This window comes from Rissa tridactyla, chromosome 4 (genome assembly GCF_028500815.1).
Source record: "Rissa tridactyla isolate bRisTri1 chromosome 4, bRisTri1.patW.cur.20221130, whole genome shotgun sequence".
Taxonomy (NCBI): Eukaryota; Metazoa; Chordata; class Aves; order Charadriiformes; family Laridae; genus Rissa; species Rissa tridactyla.
The window spans coordinates 83529866-83556855 of NC_071469.1; the positions used below are offsets into that span (position 1 = coordinate 83529866).

General features: G+C 43.2%; 1 protein-coding gene across 1 annotated transcript in view; it reads left to right on the forward strand.

Annotated features, from left to right (window-relative positions):
• CHST8 (carbohydrate sulfotransferase 8) overlaps window positions 1–26990 on the forward strand; it is a 176782-nt gene that overhangs the window by 36829 nt on the left and 112963 nt on the right. The window contains exon 2 of the mRNA XM_054200900.1: window positions 6608–6831. Coding sequence (XP_054056875.1) covers window positions 6723–6831 — 109 coding nt within the window. The 5' untranslated portion in view covers window positions 6608–6722. The remainder of the gene's footprint in view (window positions 1–6607; window positions 6832–26990) is intronic.

Below are 26990 nucleotides of genomic sequence, written 5' to 3' on the forward strand. Positions count from 1 at the left end.
ACTTATTTTTCAAAATACTTATATAACACTTATTACAGTTATTACACAAAGAAGAACGTAATTACATATGAAGTTGAAGTAAGCCAGACAAAATGTTTTGATTTGAAATATCAGCTGGACAAAATTTGTTCTTTCCAAATCTCAGGAAAAAATCCAAGTTTTTGTTCTATTGAGACATGAGCAGGAATATAGCGACACAAAATCCAGCACCCAAAGATGAACATTTGGTGAATGGAAGCAGCCACAGGATTAATAGTTTCCTGCTTCTTTCTGGGCTAAAGAAGTTAAAGGATTTGGGGCATAATACTTGGGATTCATTTGCATTTCCTATTTCCAAGAAGAAGTGCTGACAGCTACAGAATAATGTGACTTTTAATATCTTCACCTCTAGTACAGTGCCTGCATTTGTAAAACTGCTATAAAAAGTTAGTTTTGCCGGTGAATATGAATAATGTTTATAAATCCTTTTTCTTTTGTAAATGTCATGACAAGCCTGATCTCAAAGCCGGGGGTAAAGCAGAGAGTGGACACCTGAGTGATGGGAAACCCTGGGGCCCTGTGCCTGACGGCCTTCTGTCCGTGTAGGTGCTCTGAAGCACGGAAACGTGTGCTTGGCTCAACGTCAAGAGACGAGAAGCTGCCGTTGCTCGCACAACGCAGAGAGACCCAGCTAATGTATCTTGAAGTGATCATTTCAGTAATAATAGCAAACCATTTTCTAATATTCTTGCAGTAATAGTATTCCTTTTTTTTCTATTCAGCTAATTGCCCGCTGTCATTATCCCAGTCTCTAACTATATTACACAATCTAAGTAAAGTTATCTTAATAGCGCACAAAGTAAGTGCTGCATTACGGTACCCTTTCAGAAGGCACAAAACAACACAGAGTAGAAGACAAAAGCCCATCACAGCTCCCAGCTGCCAACAGCTCCCAGTTAAACTGCCCCAGATGAGCGAGGGCAGCGCTGAAACTTACTGTGTAGGTTTTGTTTCTGTCAGGCAAAGATTGACTTGTAACAGTACTTCTGCATTTCTAAACCTCTCCCTCTGAACTGGCAGCACCCCGAGTCCATGGATGCCGTTAACTGAGGGCGGTTTGGCAAAGGTCGAAGGCACCACCGACGCTGTGCCTGTGCGGTGCCACATTTCTCCGTAGAGAGAGCCGGGATAGCGCTGCACGGAGCCGCACCTCCACGCGGAGCTCCACAGCACCATCCCGACATCCCAGTTTGCCTCCCAAGGGTGGTGCAACCACAAGAGCGGGAGCCCGTGCCCAGGCCGATCCCTGCTGCTCAGTACCTGGTTACTCCCCAGCACACATCCTCAATCCCTGCTTCCAAAGGGCCAAGATTCCTGGGCGCTGCTGCCCTCCTTTGAATAAGGAGCAGGCTTTGGCTGCAGTCGGAACCAGCAGCCTGCCATCAACTAAAGCTCGCGCAGCGTGAGAAATGAAGTTTACCGTGTACCTGTGAACTAGGCATTTACATTCATTCATAGGTGATTTGTAATTGTCCAATTTAGCAATCAGTAGGTGTTTGCAAACAACTTGGGTGTTTTGTTGACTTTCTGATGTATATGGTAATGTAAACCTGATGCTGGCATTAGCTTGCGTTCTGTGATGCACTGGGAGCTGCATCGGCACCTGCAGTGAGGGGCAGGAGGGAAGAGCCTAAGGGTGCCCTGCAGCGGGCAGGAGCCTCACGGGGCTCTGGCCCACCTTGGTCCTTCCACCCCTGGTTCCACATAGGAAAAGAGCCTCTTCTGTTCTCCTCTTGGCACAGCTCCTTTTGTCTCCAGGCTAATTTAGCTGGGCTGGTCGCCAGCTGTCCGGGGCAGTGATAGCACACCGGCACCCAGCTCAGAGGGTGAGGAGGCTTGGGTTCTGCAGGTTCTCTCTGCTGCCACCAGAGAGAAATGAAGGGCTGTAACTGTCTTGTGCCCCCCATCCCTCCTGTTCTCTGCGAGTGACCACGCTCTCGGAAAGCGGTGGTTGGTAGTGCTGTGAAAGCCGCACGCCCTGACATCGTGTTTTCCTGAGATGGCCAGTCTCAGATACGCTACCCACATAAAAAGAAGGTGACCTCAACCAAAGATCGACAGACCTTTTCCTGGGGGCAAGCTATTCTCCGCTTTGCTCTGCAAGGGTTTTTTACTTTCCTTTGAAGCTATTAGGGAAAGATCCAGTTCTAGATGGACCAAAGGCAACCCCCTGAGTTTCTACCTAAGAATTACATCTTGCCCTTAGATTACGATCTTATCCCTGCCATTCTTCACACGGACGTGTTAGCAGGCGAGGGAGAGAATGGCGTGTCCGCAGAGCTCATGGATGAACAAACAGCCAGGTGCCCTCGGACACAAGCCCAAGTGCAGCCTGGCTGACCCATCTGAGATGAGGAGTCAAACCACAGAGACGCAGGTAGAAAACTCTCTCTTTGCCTTTCTTGTGCTGAGCCCTTACCATAACCTCACACTGCTCCCAGAACAAACGTTCGGCATTATGCTCCCAGGGGCTGACTGCACAAAAGCAGGCCTAGAGAGCACTACTTCAGTGCCACTCCTGTCAAAAGATGTAAATGAATCTTTCCCATCATACTGGCTTGCAGTGTCTTTCAGTTCCACTTGGAAGCAGGGGAGAATTAGTCCTGCTTCTCTGTAAGTCAAAGATTTGGTGCCTAAAAATTTTGCTATAATATTCAAGTATTTTCCACAAACATATTTGGATGATTTTTACGTAAAACTTTTTTTCCTTAAAGGGCTTGCTTTAATGATGCAACACCTATTCTCCTACCCAACACCAATACTTCCTCACCCCACAATTCACAGGAGTACTATGGTGATTAATGAATCTCTGTGAATTGGAAAGTGCTATCTGAGTGCTAATTATTATCCACCCAAACACATACTTCTGCTGCTTTCAAGGGCAGAGCATTCACATACCCTGGTAATAGGAAAGCGCAGAAAAACATATTGATACCTTGGAGTTTTATCCACCCCAAAAATGTATAAAGGAAGAATAAATTAAAAGTTAGATGTTTCAATTCATTATTGTACGTTCTAGTGAACCACTCTCCATCTGTTTAATAAGTTCAGGGCAGCTGAAAATGGAGTTTAGATTGGAAGCTGTTGCAACCTTATCTTCTTGCACTCTCAGTAATACTAATAAGAATTATAAAAATACGTTATTGCCCATTGTAAAGAGCACGGTTAAGGTATGTGACTGCAAATCCAAAGTGTAAGTTGAAGGCTTTGGATTTGTCCCAGTTCTGCCTCCCAGATGCCAGGGCTCTGCATGGATCAATCCAAAGCTCCCACACACAGCGTCCCTCTCTCCCTCACGTGCCCGAGGAATTACTGCCTGAAGAAACTGTTAGCTGATGCTCCACTAAGGGTTTTGGAGGTTTTTAATTTCATCCATCTTTAAAATTATGTGATTTGAGTGTAAACGATATTTTCAAATATTTCCTTAATGAGGACACTTGGTTGACATTTATGGGTCAGCGCTATCTGCTTCCAGCGTTCCTCTGCTGCCGAAGCCCGGGACCAGCCTGGCAGGGCTGGGGACACACACGCTCAGCACGCATAAAGCAGCCGTTCCCATTCGCCGGGTTTGCTCTCCTAGGACACGTTAATTAAAGTCAACTGATTGAAAAAATAATTACAGGAGAAGAGGGAGGGGAAAAGCCTAGACCCATAATTTAAAGATCTCTGAAGTTTGTGTTTTGTTGAGAGGTAATAATTTTGTTGAGAGGAAAGAGCTTCTCATTCTTTTTCCTTCTCGGACTCCCTCTATATTCACTCCTGGCAAAGGCGTGCAATGGCAACAGGCCATGAGCAGCAGCCTTTCTTTGGAGTCACCCAAGCGCACGTGGCCTTTTCTTCTTTCAATATACGCTTCCATCCAGCTTTCTTACTGTTGCATCCTGAGGTGTCCCGAAGACACTGCAGTGTCTGACCTAAAGGGTTAGGTGACCCTGAACCCAGCTGTCCTATAGGATGTGGAACACTGTAAACATTGGAACTGTTAAAAACTGCTCCTGTAGCATTTCTCCCGCTAATTAAGAACTGGCTAGGGATCTTCTTTCTTGATGCTGCCTCTACTTCAAACAAAAACATTTCAACAAATCAAAACCAGGGGAAATGGTTTAGCATTTTAAGCTAATGATAATTGTTTTAGAAACCCATATTTGCTCAAGGGTATAATTCATTCAAAAAATGACCTTAAAACTCCGCATTAAGCAAATATAAACCCCTTGTTACTTGAGAGTGGATGTTTTTAAGCTGCTGTCTCTCAAACGACGATCAGGCGTTCCTTGCCAGCTCTCCGTCCCACCAGCTGCCGGGGCATTCCCCATGCTGCCAGCCCCATCCTGGGGGCTGGGAGGCCCTTCAGCTCCCTCACCGCCCTTCTGGAGAATCCTGGGCAGAGACACTTGCCTCCTGCCTGTCCTGTAAAACCAGGCTGGGGCGTCCTGCTCCCCGGGGACAGGCAGGGAGCATGAGTAGGCTACAGAATGGGAAATGCTTATATCAGGGATATTATATATAAGAATATTATATATTATATATTATATATATATAATATATATATTATATAATATATATTATATATATAAGAATATTATATATTCTTAGAAAAGCTCTGACTGGGCAGTTTTACAAAATGATGGTCTCATTCTGGTGGTGTACCAGCCTTGCCACAGGTAGATTTGGTTCAAAGCACCCATTTATCCAAACCCTTGATTATTCAGTGCAAACAAATTCTGTAGCGAAGCAGTGAGAGGGTGGTTGGTGTTCCCTAACTGTTTGCTTGTAACTACAACGTGTGGAACTGTAACACAGTGGCTTTGAAGTCTAATCCTCCTTCCCTAATCTGACTCCCCTAGGGCTTTACAGTTTGCATTTGACCCTTAAAAATACATATATAATAAATATGCGTACAAAAAGTCTATCCATACAACATACACGTGCACACCACAGGCACAGATGAACCTGCACAAGGACCCATAGGGATTTGGATTTCCTAGTGTGGAACAATGTCTTGCCATTTTCTTTTCATTTTACTTTTAATGGGGTGAGAAAGGTTTAAGGGAAAAAATAATAAAAATACGCAGTTAAGGTCTGCCATAATTTAAATAGAAAATAAAGCTGAGTTTGCCTGTGTAAAGAGAGAATTTAGGGCTCTGTATTATCTAAGATACAAGTATCCACCGGTGTTCCTGGCCTGCAGCCTACCTTCAGCTGCTTTAGGCACTGAATAAACATAGTTGCCGTTAAATAACCTTATCCATCAGAGTCACAGAAACGACTTCATCACGGCTACACGACTAGAAACTTACAATACCAGTAGACTGCAGAAAATTAAAAACCAGGTACGGAAACCATGAAAAGTGAACAAGTTGCCCCTGACACCAAATATTCTAGGCACACTGAGAACAAATCTTTAAAGACTTTTCCTGGCATAACTATTTTGAATGATCATCTTTCCACAGTCCATCCTCCCTGCAAACTAATGTTACACAGTCTTTCTGTACTTAATACCCCTTTCGTAAACAAAGGCCACCTTCAAAAACCTTCCTTTAGACCAGCTCACGTTTACAATTAGAAATGTGAGAAAAGCAAAGTGATCCCCACCCCTGTGACTTGCTGCTGATCTCCAGCCAGAGTCCTTGTGCTCAATAATTGCCTTCAATAAGGAATCTGGTTACGTTTTTGGGAACTAGTTCAGTGCTCTAATGGACCTTCCTTCATATTACTGAAAAAGGCAGGACCAGCACAGTTATGTGGCAAAAGCATTTATTTTAATTACTAAAGCCATGTGGCAGTGCTAATGGTTTTCCTCTCTGGGTCTTGCTCTTTCATTTGTTCCCTTCTTAGTACCTCGCAGGCAGGACACGGGTTCCGGCGGGACTGCTGATGTGCTGGCAGTGGAGTCCTTGCCTGAGGGCTGTGCTCAGCGGGGCGTTCCGGATGACACACAAGGTGGCCACCTGGGACTGCGGCTGCGGCCGTTTCCCTGGGACCGCATGTAGCGGCAAGTGTTGGAGCCAGCAGCGACAACTGGCAGAACCGATCACAAAACTGTTTGGGAGTTCCCAGGGGAGCCTTGAACACCCACAGAGCTTCTCCAGCGGGCGGCATGCATGCTTTACCAAGGGTGAAGCAGGCGGTTGTTCGTCCTTCGCCCCACGTTTGACACACACGGTGCGGCTCCTGTGATCGGTTCCCCCACATTATCTCCCTTCACGGTTTTCATATTGTTTAACCAGGGAAAAATAAAAAGTGGCACATGCTTCACTTGAAGCAAGCCAACTATTAAGAGGGGTTGCTGTGCAAATTGCAGCCATGGCATGACCTTTTTTCCCCAACTGCACTTTTTAATGGTATTCTACCTTGTCTTTTCAATATGTTAAAACCAGTGACATATAATTAAAGACAAACTGATGGGGCGGGCAGAAATTGACTGGATGAGTACAATTAACTGTACCAAAGAAATAATAGAGAAATCCGTTATTCGATCTAAACAAAGACTGAAATCTACTAATCTGCCTTGAAAAAATGAACGCTTCTTATGTTAAGTTTTAGGGGTTTGTTTTTTTACCTTTTGTAGATGTGTTACGCCAGACTTCCAGATGCGAGGAGGAGACTATGAGTGAAGAGCGTCTGGGAGACTGCGTGCAGTTCTTTTCCTGGGTCAGGACCAGACTGATCTGAGAACAATAATTATGAGGCTGACATGTATGTTCTCCTTCATCTTGCTGTTTGGAGCAGCTGGGCTCGTTGTCTTCATTCACCTGCAGGATCCAGAAGAAATAGTTCATCAGCAGACACCAGGTTAGCATTCCAATTTCTATTTGGCTCACTCGCGCTTTCACGTGCAACATTTTGAACTTACAGCTTTAACATGTTCTACACGTTTCACAGAGGTTGCCTCAACAAAGGTAGGTGTGTGTGTATTTTTTTAATAAAAGCTATTTTGAAGTTATTTAATAATTTCTTTTTTAAAAAAGAGGAGTTTGCTTAAAAAACAGTTCCAAACTGATTGGCTGATTATGCTGGAATCTTTGCCAAGGTGCACAGGGTCCAGCTGGATGGAGTTAATTTTCTGCTGAAGTTGAGAGCAGCTGCTGCTGCCAGCTACACCACCATCAACATGGAAGTGAGAAATTTTGCCAAAAGTTCAGTTCCTGCAAATACACGCCTCTGAATCCCCCCTTGCCTGTATACGGTATTCAGTGTGTCATGGAGATGCAAAATAAGAGATGCATAAACGAGGCAGGCAAGAAAGATAAAATGCTTTGGGATGCATTCCTTTAATGTGCTTAACTTCCATTAAACTTTCCGTAACTCTCATTCATACGCACGCCATCTTCCTGTGCTACTAACTCTGAAGTGTGTAGAGCCACAAAGACCACATCCACGTGAGAAGGAGAAAACTGTGGGCTGCAATAGTGGTTCCCTTCTGAAGGAGGGGCACGCAAGTATGAAAAAGCACGAGATCTCCTGATTTACTTGCAGCCACTTTCTCTGTGACCAAGGCTGCGGTGAAGGCTGGTTTAGAGCCCAGACAAATGCCAGTGCAGATCCTCCAGCTCATAATAATGTCCCTGCGCGCCGAGGTTTGGTCGCTATGTTTGCTCTTATGTGCACTGAAATTCTCCTTTGACTAAATATGTGCTTTATAAGAAGTCTATTGGATTGACATCTTCCTTGTACATCCCAAACCATTCTGTGATCCTGTGTGTGTGTGTGTGTGTGAACACCACTGCCTATATTTTAAAGTAATACTAAGATTTTTAAAGGAGCTGAACCCTAACACAGAGAACCCTTAAATAATTACATTAAGTGCTAATTTCTGTGTCCAGGCTTATTAAGTGCTTATTTCCACGTCACTAAACAAACTATACTTTAATATGTTTATTATTTAGTCCCACTGCATACCAATTTTGAAAGCAGCCACTCAGCTGAAACTACAGAAATAATGAATCATCAGTGTTGTCCAAAGCAGAGAATTAACCAGTCCCTTCAGTGTTTTTGCAATTAATTTTTGTATACTTAGATGCAAAAGAGTTTACAGATGAAAACTGGTGGTACTGGCCTCATTTGACTGAAACTGGCCAGTAGATTGGGGGTGAGGGGAAAGATGTATGGACAGCAAATGCAGGCAGTGCTCTAATGCATCTAAGAATGTGCAACTTTACATTGAAAAGTTAATTCTTTGCTCCTGAAAGAGAAGGAATTTCTAGTGGCGTCTCAAAACCAGTGCAATTTCTTCTCCATTTTTTCATTATTGGTCCCTCACCGTGGCCTGTCGTACCTCTGTTCTCTCTGCCACAAACCTGCTGAACGCGGACTGCTGATTGTAGCCCCCTGTGAAGGGATTTTGGAGAGGGATGTAACTGTAGAAGGGGACGCCCAAGCACACTTCAATAAAAGCGAGTTTGGCCAGAGTGCCCCAGCAGGGGAGCTCACCCCGTGCCGCAGGGGGCTGCTGTGGGCAGGGTTCCACAGAGCTAAAGCATGAACAGCCCGAGCGTGCTGCTGCTGCCAAAGGTGGGCAATCAATTGCTCGATTCGCACATTCAATTACTATTTATGTTAATAGGAGGCAGACTGTACCCTGGGGTAAAAGGTGCTCAATACAATTACTCTTATTTCTGTTTGGCTGATTTCCATGTGTGTTAAGTGCTTGCCACTCCCAGTGGGCTCAGAAACTCCTCACATCCACTGCTTCTGAAAATGATACCAGTTATCCCTAAAACATATTAGGCGGCTTAAAGGACACAGGAAAAAATATGCATTCATTTCATTAAAAAGAGAGGTAGGCATATTTCATCTCTAGAGATTCTCCTGTGCAAATCTGTCAGTTACAAGCAACGTTTTTGGGGAGCTGGGAAGGATCCTTCCCTTCCCCCGGGCAGGGTGCTTCTCCCGAAACGGGCCTGTTTCTAACGGGGATCAGATATTGCTATAACTTGCTTCTCTGATTGCCCCCTCAATAGAATTGAACACATGCACGTGTCATTAAGCTACTTACAGCAACAGACTCCGCATGGCAAAGTTTTATTGGATTAGCCTTTGCTTTTGTATTTCCCATGTAGTTGCTACGTAGTGAAACGTATTTGCCAGACGCTGGAAGCTCATCGGGAAGGGTGGGGAAAAGTCAGTAACATTTGTTTTCCACTGAAAAGCAGCATAGCAGAACTTTGCATTGTCCAAAAGGACATTTTTCATTGTTAGTACTTTCAGTCATCTTTAATCTAAAATAGTACAAGTTATGAAACAAGATTAATAAAAATACTTTGGTACTTTGGTTTTATCTGTCTGTTGCGGAAATTGTTCTTGATTGTTTTAGTCCTAGCAAGCATGATGGTGAGACCTTGATGTACTACTTAAACCGGTATAAAATCCACAGTCATAAAACTTTAAGTAATGCTTACATTACTTTCACTGAGCAAAGTACTCCTGACAGTAGCTGTTTGTGTTGATTTGTTACTATTCATTTATTCTTTCCCCGTGCTTCACATTGCTACCTAATTGTGATGCTGTACTGAGAAAGCAATATCAAAGTAATTTTCCACAACATTAGTTACAATTTTCTTCTGATCTTTCGAGTGAAACAATCCCATCCTGTTGGCTTCTGTGAGCATATAAACGTTGATTACATTTATCTGTTGGAAACCGGTGCTTACAAAGTCTATGTGCCCGGGACAGCGGGTGTGGAGCCTTTTCTGCTGATTGACAAACATGCTGTCTGTGTAGTTTTATTTATATAATGCACACCGCTCTGAGCAGATATATTTAAAACAGGGAGCCGTTTAGGGTGGGCAAAACAGATTTCCCAAGCCAATATATTCAATTCAATAGATAGTCCTGTGGTCAATAAAGAGACAATAGCTTCACTTACGATAGTCGTTTTCTCGGTGTCTTTTAAAAGTGCCATTACTACAGAGAATGCAGGATAAAGCGGGGGTGTGGGCTGAGAAGTGGTATGAATGATAGCCATATGCCGTACAGAAGGGCAATGCTTTTCTAATAATTCTCCCTGTATAATTATATAAAACTTGGTTTCTGCAGTAATCATGCCATTGTTCTTAGACAGAGTAAAGGGTTTGTTTTGAGTAAGTCAAACACATTTGCACATAGTGCACAAGAAAAATTTAATACATATCCTAATGCTAGTGACTCTTGAACGTATAACTCTCCTGTCTGTGACAGGGTGTTAAACATGCAAAAACTTTACAGTGATGGTTTTTGTCAGAGTTAGGTTGACGGTTGGACTAGATGATCGGAAAGGTCCCTTCCAACCTAGGCAATTCTACGATTCTATGGTTCTATGTGCCGCCACTCCACTGCTGTGTTTTCCTGGAACCACAGAAGTCCAGCCCTGTGGTTCACAGGAGGCACCTTCATCAGCCTGGCACGCACCCTGTCTCCTGGGATTTACCGCGGAAGAGCTGATAGGGCAAACGAGCACCTTTACAGCCTCGGCCAGGGCCACTGCAGTTCATGAGATCATGGACAGCAGGGAGAACTTGGATTTGTGAGAGCTGCATTCGGGTGGTACGGGAGAGCGACTTGGACAAACAGCGTCAGGAGGTGAGAGAAGAGTCTAGAGGATGCAACCCATCCCCACAGCACTCGGTGTCCAAGCTGCAGCCCAGCCAGTCCACGGGCTGGAGACAGGGCTGGGGTTATCAGCACCAGGCTGTCAGGTGGGGTCAGGACCACCAGGGCCACTGCTTCCCAGCTGCACCAGGGACACAGCAGCTATAGCTGTACTACATGTCTATAGCTGTACTTAAGACCATGTGCTCTGTGGACTTTAGTCAGAAGAGAAGGGATATTCTAAAATGGTATCTACTTCTCTAATAGGAAATTTTGCCAGATAAAAGCCCAGGGAAGTATTAATATTTCTATGCCCTATATCCACGTAGCAAAGTTTTCTATATACGGTGAATAACTCGTGGGAAAAAATTATTGCGTTTTTGCCATATGGGTACTGAATCCACAAACTTGTAAGAGTTTTCAGCTAGAACTTTTAAGATGAATATATGTGGACACACACTCCTCTGAGAGCTGGGAAAAGGTGGAAAATACATCTCAAAGGATGCTTGTTGTGAAAGCTCCAAAGGATGAAAACAGGGAGTAGAATGGAAATGGCTTTGCACTCTGACTAGATCAGAATTTGAAAGTCAAGTATGAATGTAACCAAGCCTGAAACTCATCTGACTGAGATTCTGCAGTGATTGCTGTCCTTACCTCATCTACCAGTTCCTAACATAATACTGTCATCATCTTTATTTTCTGCTTTGCTAGGGGTGTGATGGGGAGGAGAGGGAGGAAGGAGAGATGAGAGTCTGAAGGGCTGGCTTGCGAATGCGCTTGCCAGCCTGACGGCACAAGGGAGCCACAGTGCAGAAATCTTCCTGTGTATTGCAGTAGCCTTACAGTAAATACCAATATTAAGCTATACTGAAATTTTCTTAATTACTTATTCAGAGCACATACACCTCGTTACTCACAAATTACAGTCCTATGCACATCTCTGTGTTCACTGTACATTTCCATAATGCTATTCTAGTGCACAATGTACCACTTGTTTGTCATACTAGAAACTTTTTATAAATACAATTGAAAATGAACTAGCATTGATATATAATTTCAGAAGTAATTTTCCTACAATTTGCAACTTACTTCTCTTTATAAACTGGAAGCCGTTTAGTCTGCTTCTCAACTACCAGCATCAGCAGAAATCACGAACAAAAGAAGCTGGTGCCCGTAGGGGAGGCGAGTGGGCTGGCCGATACTCGTTTCAAGCAGAAGCAGCATACAGTTAGGTGTGTAAGGGTAGTTTCCACCAACGCACACGAGTGGATGAACCTTCTGCAGTCGCATCCTCTGAGTCTTCTTTAGCTGAACTTCCCCCGGCAAAGAACTTCCCTGTGTGCAGAATAGTTCCCAACGGTCTGCAGTTATTGGGAGGAAAAGAAAAAGATCTATTTCCTTGTCTGCTAAGGCAAGGCAATTATAAGGGAAACGTGCTCTTATGAGCATGATAGTCCTTTTGCTGTTGCTTGAAATGCTTGGGGTTTAGACGGACGGTGAACGTGAACCTGGTTATTTCTCCCATTGGAAAGAAGTGCTGGCAATGACTTCATCAGTCTGCGGCTATAGGGGGATGGAGCGCTGCCCAGATGGCTGCGAAGCAAACCCTACACCACACCGCCAGTGCAAATCTGTTCAAAAGAAACGCAGTCTAGCGCTGAAAGCAATCACCTATAAGCTGGTTTATCGCAAGTAATATAGAGAGATTGTCTCCTACAACACTTTTTCCCTGCTTTCATGACTATGCCATATCCTTGGCAGTCTTATGAAAAATGCAGCATTTATTTATGACATGGTATTGACAGCATGCCCCTTTTTTTTCTTTTTCTTTTCTTCTGTTTTTACAGTTTCTTTTAACATGCCTTAGCCTGAAGCCCATTAAAGTAAATACAGCTTTTAAGCTATAGCATCGCAGGCCAGCATTTATAGGACCAGCATTTCCCTTTTCCTGTCGACCATCAGCGAGTGCTTCCCAGGAGGCAGAGCACTTAGGTGTCAGACCGTGGAACTGGGATCCCAAGCTGCCGTGGTTTGTTCCTGTCCTGCCCCACTGCTCACAGACTGTGCTATATTGTGTTAAATCAGGCGATTCACCTGCTAAATGCTTCCATTTCCTATTATTACGGGGGTTCTCTGCAGGGAATTCAAGGTACCTAAGGACTGCAAGGTCCTACCACAAAAATGGAAGGCCAAAGCATATTAACTGCAATTATCACAAAATCCAGTGCATCACGGGCAGCAGTTATAATCCCACCTCAGTAGTGCACAAACACATCAGACGACTGAACTCAGGTCCACTGCCCATTTATTTGGTGTCAAAAGGTCCACATCACCTAATCCCAAATGTATTTATCAGCATAAAACCAGAGTGATGTCATGCTAAATCACTCACATAGCACAGCTTCCACTTCCACAGATATCCCTACCGTCTCTTTTTCTGTAAGCATTTCTTCTCAGATACTGACTGGTTAAAAAAAGAAAAAAAAAGGTTTGATATATCTTTTAAAGCCTACTTTTAAAAACTGTCAGAGGTTGACACTTCTTTGTTGTGTCTGGCAAAATAAAAAGTGACCTGCCATCTCAGAGCTGCATTCGTTTATGGTGCTTGGCAACATATCATAGGCAAAGCCCAGCCGCGCTGTGATGTGTCAGAGGACTCTCGGAGCAGCAGCTTTATGAAAGTGCATTCCTGGGGAACAAGCCTGGATGCTTCGCACATTCCCCTGGAAATCTGCAAAAGTTGATCAGCAGACTTCCATTTCACCTCAAAACATTTATTCTAAATATAAGGCTATATTGAATTTTTCATAGAAAATGTGTCAGTACTAGAAAGCTGCCTTCCATATGTCAGCTATCATTCAGTTTGCTTGATTTTTAAAACTTGATACCGCACTGAGGAGCTTAGATAAGTTTAAAATACTTTCTGGCTTTTCTGAAGTTTATGCCGTTTTAAACATGTTTTATAATATATGTTTCCATTTCTCAAAGTTATTAATGTTCCCCTAAAAGCTTAACCAAAACTTCCTCTCTCCAGCAGTATCATCCTTTTTCATTTAGTAAACATTAATTTTTCCTTTCATGATTCTAGTGGAGCTTGAAATTAAAGGTGGCTTTCTTCTCTATTATGGCTGGCTTTGTGTATCAGCATCAAACCTCCCAGTTAACTACTGCTTTAGCACCAGTCAAGAGAGCATAAAAAGCCAAATAATTGATCTTGTATAGGCCCTACACAAGAGCAACTTCTTGTGGACATCTTTATCATTTTCTGCAAATGAGTAATCTATCTATTTTTGAAAGTAAGTGACTGGTTTGGGATCTGTCACTGTTTGACATACGCAAGGTGATTAACTGATCTTAATCTCAGCACAGGCCCTATCCTGCAGGATGCCCAGAGCATCAGCGCAGAAAAGCTCGTCAGCATCGACTAAGCGGCTCGACTGTTGGCTCTGCTCCGACGCTCTGCTGCCTGAGGGTCACAATGTTCTGCATCTCGTAAAACGAAGCCCTATCTTTGTCCCTTGTTGGTCTCAGCCACTTCAGGAGACCTATGGGTGATTAAGGGGCAAAATGCTCCGGCCACTTCTGCACATCAGGGCAACTCCGTCATGCTTGTTCCCTCTTTTGTCAGAATCACTGTCCACTGGCTGTCCATACCTACAGAACTGCAGTCTTTGGGGGCCTCTCTTCCTGCTTCTTAGATAGGAAACCACACATTTTCTCATAAAACTCTTTGCGGGGACTGGATGTCTGATGTTTTGCTCTTTGCAGCGCATTAGCCAGGAGATGAGTGTTTGCAGACTTCGGGTATCCCTACGGGATGAAGGCGAAACACGCTGTGCCACTGAGTGTGCGTGCGCACACTCACGGAGAGTTATGCGGGCTGGGGGGAAATCAAGGGACATCGAATCCCTTTATGGAGCAGTGGGAACTGAACAGCCTCGGGAGGGAGAAAAAAGCAGGTTGTGAATGCAATTCTTCATCCTTCAAGAAGGTGCCCGTGCTCCAGTGCCCTGTTCCTTCTGTCCCAGTTCGTTTACCTTTCTTGTTCCATTTGGCATAACGATTGGCAGCGCTGAGCTTTCTGTACTGGCGGCACAGCTAATGCTTGGGACAAACAAAGGTACATTTGGCTTTAGAATTATTTTAGGCTTGAATTCACAGGAGCCGTCGGATGGCCTGCACTGGCTGCAGACAGAGTGGCTGACAGGGAAGCAAGGGAGACACATAAATACTTACTCTCTTGTGGCCAGGAGGACGAAAGCACAAGCCTAAACAGAGGAAACTGGTCATTTGCCCAGTGGCTATTTGAGAGGGGTGGGAGGGGAGACTCCTTTTCGCCAGCTGTAGGTAGTGCACATCGGCCAAGATCCTACATACCAGTTCCCAGCTTGTTGCATTTTCTTTTCTTGACTTGTTTGACTTGACTTTATTTGTTAATAAAGTTCTGCAGAGCTTAATGCCCATAAGTCAAACCACAGGAGAAATTATAGACAGCAATCACTGCCGCTCTGTGTGAACTGAATGGAGCTTTAATTGGGTCCTCCTAATTGTGCATGCAGCTGCTAGGAAAAACATGATGATGCTTGTCTCAGACAAGAAAACAAATTCCTCTCACTACTCCATTGTAAACAAATGAAAAGGAGTGTATTCAAATAGTCACAAAAGTAAATGTATATACCTGCAGGCAGATACCCTGAATTTTATGCCATAGCAAAGCAATTCTGTACTCATTGAGACTTTAATGCAGTTCACTGTGATTGTTTAAAACTCATCCGAAAGACATTGGCGAGAACTTAAGCAGTGCTGGGATACCATTCACATGCGCAAAACCAGCATCAGCACCCCAGCCACCAAGTTCCCTTAGATACTGTGAACAGCCGAGATTCATACTGGAAACCAATCAACTGATTTTTTTATAAGCTGTTAAATTGAAACCTGTCCCTCCATTCATTTAGCTCAAGAGAGGTTATTACCTTGTAAACAGGAGGCATCCTTAAGTCACTACCTAATTAAAATTCCAATTATTCTGCATTTATGAGCTGCTCATTCTCATGCTACCGAAGGGAATTAAGTTACTCAAGAATGTACAAAGTCAGGTATTGTTTAACACCTATATATACTGACGAGGTGTTCAGCGCTGCACGTTAAACCAGCCATGTCACTGCCTGTTCCAGCAGCATGTTTCACCGATCCCCGCAGAATGATTCTTGCCATCATTTATATTTTGTAGGAGAAAAACAAAATGAACAGACCTTAGCAAACCATTATAACAGCGTGAGGAGAGAAAAGCATGTAAGTGGGAGAGAAACAGAAAAAAAAAAAAAAAGATGTGTGCAGCACAGAAAGAAGAATGGTAGGAAAGGAGGTCTGAGATGCAGAAGTTGGGGTAACTTCCTATTCTGCTCTTCACATTTGAAATTACTTAATGAAAGGAGCTTTGGGGGGGGGTGTAGAAAAACATACACGGAGACTAGTTCTGCTAGATACTTTAAACATTTTTTTAAAAGGAAAATTAAAAAAAACATTATTAAAACCAAAATGTTTAGTGAAATTAGAATGTAACAGAAAATTTACTGCACTTTGATAATTCATGTTACTAGACAATGGGGCCAGAATGATGATGACTGAAGTTCCCAGGGGTGCTAAAATGGAGACAAGGGAAGTCGTAAGGAAAATGAATATTTACTACAGTAAATTTACAGTAGTTAACAAACTTAGAAAGAACACTTTAGATTTTTAAAAGCATTAAATATTCCTAATGAACGGTAATGATCTAATTGTATTACACTTCCACATACAAGTCTTTGAGACATAACACGTTCTTAATGTCTACGCATTTGCACACCATATTTTTCCTCTTGCTTGTTTCCAGAGATCAAATTACATATTCAGTATATTCTGATTGTTCTCTGCCTTTTCCTCTAAAGGCACTGGCTTCACTTCTTAATTGAGACCCAGTGGAGAGAAGTTCACCACAACATAATTTAATGAACTATGGAAGAGTTACCTTTTACTGCATGAAATATCAAGCTGCATGACAGAGAAAGAATATCTCCTAGGTGATGTTTCAGGAGATAATAATTAACTGAGACATCTCCTAAAATAATACCACCCACACACAAATGCAGCCCTTTCCCCCTCTGAAATTGGACAACACATAAAGCGAGTTAATAAGCCAAGGACAGAGTTCCTAAAAGGAGTTCAGTGGCACAATTTCTTTCCTCCATGAAATCACAGATTAGAAATCAGAGACCTACAGTACAGACGAGAGAAGTTTCCTCTTTTCCCCCTTCAACTTCAAAGGCTGAATTGTACTTGATTTACTCTTCATATTAGTCTTGGATGTGCCACCACCACAGTCCCTCCCAGGTGTGAAGAAGATTTTCCTTTTCGCTCAGAAGGGTTTTGAGCCGATTCTGCAGCATCACCCTCACTGTATTTTTTGGTTATTTACTTATATTTTTGGGTAGGGGATGAAACTCTGACTTTTAAATGTGAGGCAGCCCAGGGCACAGGACGGAGCCGCTGGCAGCCCCCCTCTCGGGGACATGGGGGACAGCGCGCTGCCGTCCCCTGCACCGCCATCACCCCAGCGCGCTGCTGCCAGCCCCGTCCCTACCCTGAGTAGCGACGGCAACCTTCTCTCCCTTGGTCTTTGTATATTTTGTTGCAATTTAATGTTAATTAGATTTCAGATTCCTCAAATTAGGGAGTGCAAGTCCAATGCTGGCTCCAACTGAGTCCAGAAGGGTGCGGGAATTCATAGGCATTTTTACAGCATTCAACCCTTTGATCACAGCCCCCCACGCCACCACAAACAGATTGTCATTTGATTGTAACAAAAGATGTTCCACAAAGAACTGCTGAGACACCATTTCAAGAATTCTGAATATTTTAATATTCATGAATTAAATGTTTCTGGGTTTCTGTCCTTTTAGCAACCAAGCACTGATGCTGTAAAAACATTCAAGTGAAGGGCAAATCGTTAATATTCCAAGAGAAACCCTGTTTGCTATGAGAGCAGCTCTAATTAGCAAGACAAACCATCTTCTTGTAGTCATTTAGAGAAATAAGAAGCAAGCACAGGTCTTGATAGCAGCAAAATATTTACCATCTCCTGTCTCAATGGAGAAGGTGCCCAGGGTCAGAGACTCACCTTGGGAAAAGGCAATTCTGTTGCCTGGCTTTGACTTTGCTCCCTGAAGAAAGCTCTCATTAGATCTGTTGCAGGTAACGGCTGCATTTTCTTAGCCTAGTTGCATGAATACAAGGGCAAGTGTAGGGTCTGCAGCTGGGGAGGAATAACCCTGTGCACCCCTCTGCAGAGAGGGACCTGGGAGTCCTGGTGGACAACAGGATTGGATCCTAAAGACGACAGGGCGTTTGTCCCTGGGTGCAGCAGTAGCAGTAACAGCAGGTTGTCAGTCTCCCACCCTCGCGGTGGGCCGCCGCGGTGTCAGTGTCAAACACAACCCGAGGAGGCAGCCGGGATGGGAAGGATTCTCAGAGGCGGGGAAGGTAATATAAGGTGTTGCTTTAAGTCAAATCTATCTTGCAGGTTATTGATACTAAGGGGAAAAAGAAACTTTTCTAGTTTTATTCTTTGCATTTCCTGGACTCAGTACATTGCAGTTTGTGTTTTAGAAATGACGCTCAAAAGCCATTCTGCAGTTCGCATGTTACCCAGCGAGGCTGTGTCACGACTGCAGCGTGTAAATGCCAAATAGCTCAAGCCACCGGCCAGCCCTCATAAATCAGAGTTTAAAACAAATACCACTGAAGCTTATCTACCGGTACTACTGTGTATATTCAATCAATACCCTGGGGCAGTGCCATCTGATAATGCTCTTCCTACTCCAGGGGAAGCTTTCTCACCGATCCCACTGGACAGCCAGCAAACACTCTGTATTCTTCAATACAATGGGCGTGCTTTCAACCAAAAATGATCTTTCTAAATGAGTATATTTAAAATGTAAATTTTGCAAAATTTTATTTCTTGGGGGTAAAAAAAAAAAAGAATAAAGGTTAAAACACATCCGAAAACAGAATGAAACATTCTGGATTAAAGAAAATGATCCACACTGAAAGGCAGACAATGTTGCAGCAGGACAAAAAAAAAAAAAAAAAGAAAAAAAAAAAGGAAAAAAAAAAAAATCTCAATTTATTCTTTTCCCAACCTTTTTTAGTTTAGCTACCAATTCAAAATGTAGACATAGTTTGCCTAAGTGACATTTCAAAGGAAACCTAATATTTATTGAGTAAACCATCGCTGTCTTCTAGACATGGCATTAAATACAACTTGCTCTCCTGCTGTGCTGAGCTCTCTTCTCTGCTTTCCTGATGCAAGAGCAACGAATGGGGCTTTTGGGGACCTACCTGATATGAAGTGAGAGATGTAAAAAATGTAACTTATTTTTAGTTAGAGAATTTTATTAAGGTAAAGATGTAATCCCTTCCTCCAGCATTCTAGTCCTAAACAAAATAATTACTGCCAAAGAATGTCTTTTTTTTCATAAAACATGTACACCAAAAAAGCCACCCCCGAGCCCAACAGCCATAGCCTCCGTCGCAGGATAACCTACCAACCACGGCACCGCTGCTGAGCAGCCACCTGCCCACCGCTGCCTTCTTTCAAAAGCCGAAAGCAAAAAACCCGCATGCACACATATATGAAAACTAATGGACTCCAACATACAACTTCAAAATGTTTACCCAAAGCTTTATAGAGAAGCTAATAGGTTTTTTAAGTGCCACACAAATTTATTGAACTGAAAAGAGTATTAACATGATATGCTAATGAAATAGGCATTTAATAAGATATATATCCATGGAAATTCTGTACGTTTCTGTCAACACAGCATATTGCAAAAATGAGCCATTGAGACTGCAGTTTAAGCTGATATAAAATCAAATGGCCCATGTTAACAAGACAATTAAGTAACTGTCAGAAACTAAAGAAAAAATTATCAGTTCACCAGATATAAACTGCTTTTGAATAATGTGAAAGCACGATTATACAGTATGCAAACTGAAAGATGTTACTGTGATTAGAATAATATGGGTGGTAAATTAGATACCAGTTTTACTATGAAAAAAGTCTAGCTCAGGTGCTTCAAAAAAGAAAGGAAAACTGCAGATTACATGCTGTTTATGTTGGCCTATTTAAAATTACTGGAGAATGCATTACAAGGGAGTAAGCATTTGGAAAGGCAGTAAAACTGAAATTTATGACAGCTGCTTTTCAGCTGGACATGGCAAACATAATGATACACCATATATGTTACGTAGCCGGTTGGTAGATGCTATTTCCCACAGCAAAACATTACCATGCAATGGGTACAAACCACGGGAATTAAACCTTCCGCTTAAAATTCGACAGCTTCTAGCTAGTAATACTGTATACCTGCAGTCTGAAGATGCAATATAGGGATTTCTCCCCAGCAAAAGTTTATTCTCGAGGCAATGCATAAACAGCCCTGTACAGCTCCCTCGTAGGCACATTTGTCAGCTTTACTTTTGTGAAAACAGCCCAGAAGTTGGATGCTCGGAGACACCGGGGAGCTGATCTGTGAGCGCAGCTCTGGCATCCCCATTTCTGCCTCTCCACAATCCCTTTAGCGCAGTAGCTGTCAGTAAGTCAGTGTGGTCTGTGGGCCCTTGGAAGTCCATGGATTGCTTTTAAGGTAAACAAAATGTCCGAATAAAGGTAAGAAAAATAAGCTTACACCTGGCAGACCTCAATATAAAGAGGTCCACATGTCTGCACAATTAATTTTAGAGGCTCACAGATTTAATGAAGGTTGAAAGTACTGTTTGAAGGGTATAATTACCAGAAATGCACCTAAAGCTATGCATTTGGTTTGAACTACAAACCAGAAATGTTCTCTCCAAAAGGAGATTGAAGTAATACACAGTGCTTCCTGGGCATGTAGTATCAGGAGTGCTCCACACCAGATACAAATACCCACCCAGCTAAAGAGTCGCATTATCTCACTGGCCAGCGCAGGAGCAGGGTCAGCAGTAAATGTGCCTGCACTGAACGGCCCGTTTTGCAGCCTCACTCAGCTTCAAGGGGAAAAAACCCAGCACCTTTCCTCAGAAGCCACGCAATATTTGTTTTGTCTTTCATCAGGGAACTTTTGAGGATGACTCTACATGAAGCTCCTCTCTTCCCCTCCCTGTGGTTACCCGTACGGCTTATCCATCACCCCAGGAGCCTGCAGCTCCCCGGGGGCCAGGCACAGAGAAGCAGCACATTAGATTCACTCCAGCTGTAACTGGCCACCACATTTAACCCTCCTTGCAACTGTACATCTTTCAGATCTCTTCTTCTAACATTTACTTATATATGTGAAACAACAGGAAGGGAAAGATATTATCTGGGGAAATAACCAAAGCTTCAGAATCGCCAGTTTGGTTTCAAATTCAGCTTCCCCACAAAAGGCTGCAGAAGTCACGCAGATGGCCTCTGCTAGGGCTGATGGCAACCTCCTCCTTTCCGCTGCAGTTCGGTTCAGCCACTGTACCCCTGCCCAGACAGCAGTGCAAGTCCTTGTGGCAGTGAGCGGGGCTGGACGCGGACAGTATCTAGCAATCCTACGGGCAAGTTAGAGCCTTCCCACTTCGGCACCCAAAAGCATCAGTGATCAGCCTCAGCAGGTTCCGACAACACCTCTGCTTTCAACCTTTTGGTGCATGGGGCACACAGATCTTTCCAGGAGTGCTTTATCCTCTCACACACATAAATAGCCAATTTGCTCAACAATTACATTAGCTGCTAATGCAGGTGAAGATTCAGGTACATAAGTACTTTAAAAATAGCTTTAGAAAACCTGATTTAGAAAACCTGAAAGTCCCTAGGAACTTTTCCATTGATTTGCTTTGGATTGTGTCCCAAGTACTTATCAGTTCCTTCAGCGCCTGTGCTTCAAAAGAGCTGAACTCTGCTTATTGAAGATGATACCCTGCTTTTTTCCTGTTACTGGCTGAAATTCATATTCATAGCGCAGCACTTTGAATCAGAGGTTTTCCCCAGATGCTTCTGATGCTCATCCTCCTTTGTTAAAGAGAATGCTGCTTCATACAGCAGAGCTGGCAGCCTCTATTCAGAATCTACTGTGCTCCAAAGAATGATGTTGTCAGACAGACCGATCTTTCTCCAGGAGCTTTTGCAGCCCTTTTCTTATAAAGATGTTAAAGATAACATGGAAGAGCAAAGGAGCAGCTTTAGAGGCTTGGGATAACAAAATACAAAGCATGACAAAGAATCATAATAGTGATACTTGTAATTGAAAGAGCTACTGAGAAAGTATATCCTGGGCTTTGTGAAAGAATATGGGGAACGAGTAATGTAGGCTGCTAAAAAAATAAATAGATTTTTGTGAAAAAGGATAACAAAATTTTTTGAAGGACTGATAATTGTTTTGTTTCATTGTTTTAACTGAGATTTAATTGTGGTAACTGGAAAGAATATCAGCTCAAGACAGCACACCTTCAGGAGTCTGAGCCCCCAACTCACAATGAAGTTAATCCAGGGAACTGATAAGTACAATAAAAGACTGGGAATAGCACGTATATCATGGGAACAGAGATTCACAGCAGTTATTCTAGCTCTGTGAAATAAAAATGATAATGAACAGATTTCACAATGCATTGCTATTGAGAGTCCTTAGCAACATTAGACTAACAACGTTACGGCGCAGCCTTTCAGGCCAGGTTCTGCTTCCATGGCCAAGGTTTGTACGTCGCCTGCTAGGTGGCATTTTCCAAAGTAACAACAACAACAAAAGATCTCCATTTCCCACCACTAAAGTTTAACTGGTAACTCTAAGGGTAACAGATTTATGCTAGTGCTAAATACTTTTCAAAACTTCAAATACTGAAGAGTAGAAAGTCACATAAAGAGCTTGTTAAATACACAGGGGACAAAGTACAAGATTATTCTGCAAACTACACATATTCAAAGACAGCTTATGCAAGAGTGGAAGAGATTCTTCTAATACGCATCATCATCCTTCATGGAAAGCGTTCCATGCTCCGACTAAACAAGAAGTACAGGTTGCCCTTAACTCATCTTATTTTGGTTAGATTTCCTATTTCTTGGAGTTAGCCCTTTTCCTATTAGAGAGACAAACCCCAACCAAACAAGGAGCCCCAAGACAGTAGCTACAGTTAAATAAAAGCTGGATTTCCTCATTGCTGAGGACCGGCCACAGCCCAGCAAGCACCAAGTGGCAAAGCCCAGAGGAGGGTTCCTGGCACCCAGCGCCTGGCTCTTCCACGCCTGGACGCATTACAGCCTGCAACCAGGCGCTCTCGCAGCCGCTCCCACGATGTTTCTCTCCCTTTGCTACACCTAATGGACAAGTTTAAAAGGATCAAACCACCGAGTGGATAATGTACCGGGTGGGCTCTCTCCAAGTATATTCTTCTTGTTTTCTACCTTTGTAAACAAGTTAAAAATGCAGCAGAGAGGAAAATTGCTAGTGACACATCAGACCTTGCTGGCTTTCCTACGCTACCACAAGTTGTAAAAAGCCACTCTGAATGGCACAGAAAAGCAGTTATGCCAATTAAAAGGGTTGGAGTAATAATTTTGAAGTACCAGATGTCTAACTTGTCATTTTTAAGTGAAGTCTTCTAACACAATTTCTATATTTTCTGGAATTTTTGCACAAAGTACCGTAGCCTGCAGAAGCCTTATAATTAAACACGTATCATAGTGAATAGCACGTACCAGAGTTGAGGATTAGGCGATCTTATTCCTGTAATAGGATTTGCTGCTAATTGTCACTAATGTGACAGCAGTCTCTGTTCACAGGAGCATAGGAATTGCCATGGTGGCTCAGATCAGCAGCCCATCTCTCCATTAAAATATCCTGTCTTTAGCAATGGATGGCATGATATGATTTAGAGGAAAATGCAAGGTAGTCTGCAATAGAATACTATCCAGTAAAGTTTTTTCAATATTCTCATTAGCACTCATATTTCTTACAAAGCTCCTTTTACTTTAGCGAAGAAGCCCAAACTTTTTAATTTATCTTCAAAAAATTCTCTTTCGTGACTCCTGAACCATCTCACAATTCAGAAAACATACAGCGTGGTGCCTCTCCTTGTTCTTCATTTGAACTTGTTTGCAGCATCACAGTCGTGCCCAGAGCAGCTCGTGGTGGTTGCATGGTTAGAACTTCAGGGAGGGCAAAGACCAGAAACTGATGGACTCAAAGGTGGTGTTGCAAGAAGTGAGACGCGTAGAGAAGACTTTCCTACAGCCCGCTGCTGAAATAATTAAGCTTTGGGATCAGTTCAAGAAACCTTGGAATTCACAAGACAACAGCAATAGTAGCGGAAAGCGCAACTGAATTCAGTAGTGGCTCCTACTGACTGTAGGAGAACCACCTCAAATCCTTAGGCCGGGCTGTAAAGAAGGATGAAAGCTACAGCAGCTTCCCTGGGCATACCAGGAGCAAGGCATCCAGGACAAAGAAGCACCTCTGCTGCACCAGCATGGTCCTGCCCTGTCACCCTGTAATGTGCAAGGAAAGAGGATATTAAAGAGGGAGAGGAATGGAGGTGGGTGATGCAAGAAGAGCGGTGCTCTGAATATTTGTCTCATCAAGGGTTAAAACAAAGTCTGCCCATGGCAGGGTTACAGATCAGTCAGCTCCTGACTTCACTTGTAAGCTGCAATCATTTAATGATATGGGAATCTTGTTTCTTTCTACTCTCATACCCAAGTGATCATTCGGAAAACTTGCACCATGACTTTTGCATTATTGTTTCTACTGCAAGAATAAGACAAAAACCAAGCCCTGAAAGCAGTACGCTGCAATATCAGGTAATTATATCGCAATACACTCAAGCTCTTTCAAATAATTAGTTAGTCAAACATCTGCTGCAAATTAATACTGGGCCAAACTTGTCTCTTGGGTAATTCAATGGACTCCAGTACCATTAGGCAAGGGATGATCTGTTCCAACACATTTACTGTCTGTGGATAATTTGCTCTGGTTTAGAGCTTCTTCCTTGCATTGCTCTAGCTTGAAATCCTCTTGCAGTGCAGTTGCTATTTACCAGCTTGTGCTGATGCATCCACTTTTTCTGGCTTAACTCAAGAAAATTCAAAACGCATACACTGCCAAGGAAATGAATTTATTCAATAAGCCCTGCAATGTCAACTCTTACTAATTCTGCAATGCTGGAATAAACAAAGGCAGAAATTGTGCTTGGCCTTCTAGCCAAGGTCCACCAATAAAACCTTATAAATCTGTAAGGACTCATAAATTTCACTGTACAAAAACTGGTATTAAGGCAACTCTTAACTTGGAAAATTCAAATTGCATTTTAACCAAACAACAAATGAAGCTAATATGGATTGACTGCATTAACAATTCATAAATGCACAGAAAAGAAATAAAAACTCTTTACAGTGTCGCCATGTCTTTGAGGCATTGATTAAGCTCTGTAGATGCCGGTCTGTCACATCAGCAGCTATTCAATAAGTCCAGTGTTTGTCCATCAATGTCTTTTGTCATTGGTCTGACTGTCCCGCTCCTGCGAAGCTTGGCAGCTATTTCAAAAAAAAATGAACTGTCACCATGGGATAATCAATTAATCAAGCATGAATTGCTTGACCGAATCTTCTAATGAATGTTAACACGTAAACACTTGTCAGACGCTCTGCAGAACAGAGGGTTTGTGTGGTCGGACTCCTGCCTGGGAAGCTGACTGGCAGCAAAGCCCATAAGCACAGACCTTACACATCACTTACAAGTATTTCTTTAAAATAGATTAGCTACAACCATAATGATTTTATTGATTTCACAATCTTTTCCCTTCTGTGGAAACTGAGGTAAATCTGTGCAGGAAGAAGCCGGCACCCTACAGGAGCGAGGCGAGTATCCATCCTCTCACACCCTAGTGGGAAAGGTTAATGCATTTTCATGAGCCATCACCGCCTCTCACACACGAGAGAAATTTATATCCAAACCCTGTAATTACAATACTTTTAGCAACACCCCAAAATTCCATTGCTATTTCAGTGATAAGCCGCATTCTTAGGGATTACATTTGTCACATTGATAGTAAACTATGCAACAGTTCTCTGTGAAGATGTACATTTTAATTATTTTCTATAAATACAGTGGCTTAAATCACTGTGGCTGTTATTAGCAGAAGAGTGGAAGGTAACTATTTCAGTAAGCAGTATTAATTGTCTGCTAAGCTATCCTGAGGCACGCTGAAGTATCACTTTTGTTCCCTAAACTTATTCTTGAACCTTTAAATAACTTATTTCGTTATTTAAACTGGTGAACAGGATGGGTTAAAGACTTCTTCAGACAAACAGAAGCATCTTATTTCTAAGGTAAGAGGATTTCAACAACCAAACACTAGATTTTCTCCCTCAGAAGTTTTGTTTCTTTTTTTTTTTCTTTCCACTGAAACCTCCAACAAAACCCACAAAGGAAAAAACTCAATACCACATTATTTTTCTACATAAAAACAGAATAGTTTCAAATTTTCTCCAGGCTGAACACCCCCAGCTCCCTCAGCCGCTCCTCACGAGACCCGTACTCCAGACCCCTCACCAGCTCCGTTGCCCTTCTCTGGACACGCTCCAGCACCTCAACGTCTTTCCTGTAGTGAGGGGCCCAAAACTGGACACAGCACTTGAGGTGGGCCCTCACCAGTGCCCAGTACGGGGGGACCGTCACTGCCCCAGTCCTGCCGGCCACACTATTGCTGATACAGGCCGGGATGCTGCTGGCCTCCTTGCCCACCTGGGCACACTGCTGGCTCATATTCAGCTGCTGTCGACCAACACCCCTCAGTCCTTTTCCACCAGGCAGCTCTCCAGCCGCTCTGCCCCAGGCCTGGAGCGTTCAGGAGGGTTGGTGTGACCCAAGTGCAGGACCCGGCGCTTGGCCTTGTTGAACCTCACACCATTGGCCTCAGCCCATCCATCCAGCCTGTCCAGATCCTTCTGCAGAGCCTTCCTGTCCTCCCGCAGATCAACACTCCCAACAAACTTGGTGTCCTCTGCAAACTGACTGAGGGTGCACTCGACCCCTGTGTCCAGGTTGTTGATAAAGACATTAAACAGAACTGGCCCCAATACTGAGCCCTGGGGAACACCACTTGTGACCGGCCACCAACTGGATTGAACTCCATTCACCACCACTCTTTGGGCCCAGCCTTCCCGCCAGTTTTTTACCCAGCAAAGCATATGCCTGTCAGGGCCATGAGCAGACAGTTTCTCCTTAGTTTAAGCCACCACTAAACCAAGATTTGAGCTGAGATTACTGATTTAACATGGAAATGCCTAATGCAAAAACAAATGGATCGAGGGTAGCAGCATCTTGAAATGCCACAGTCTCTACTACTTG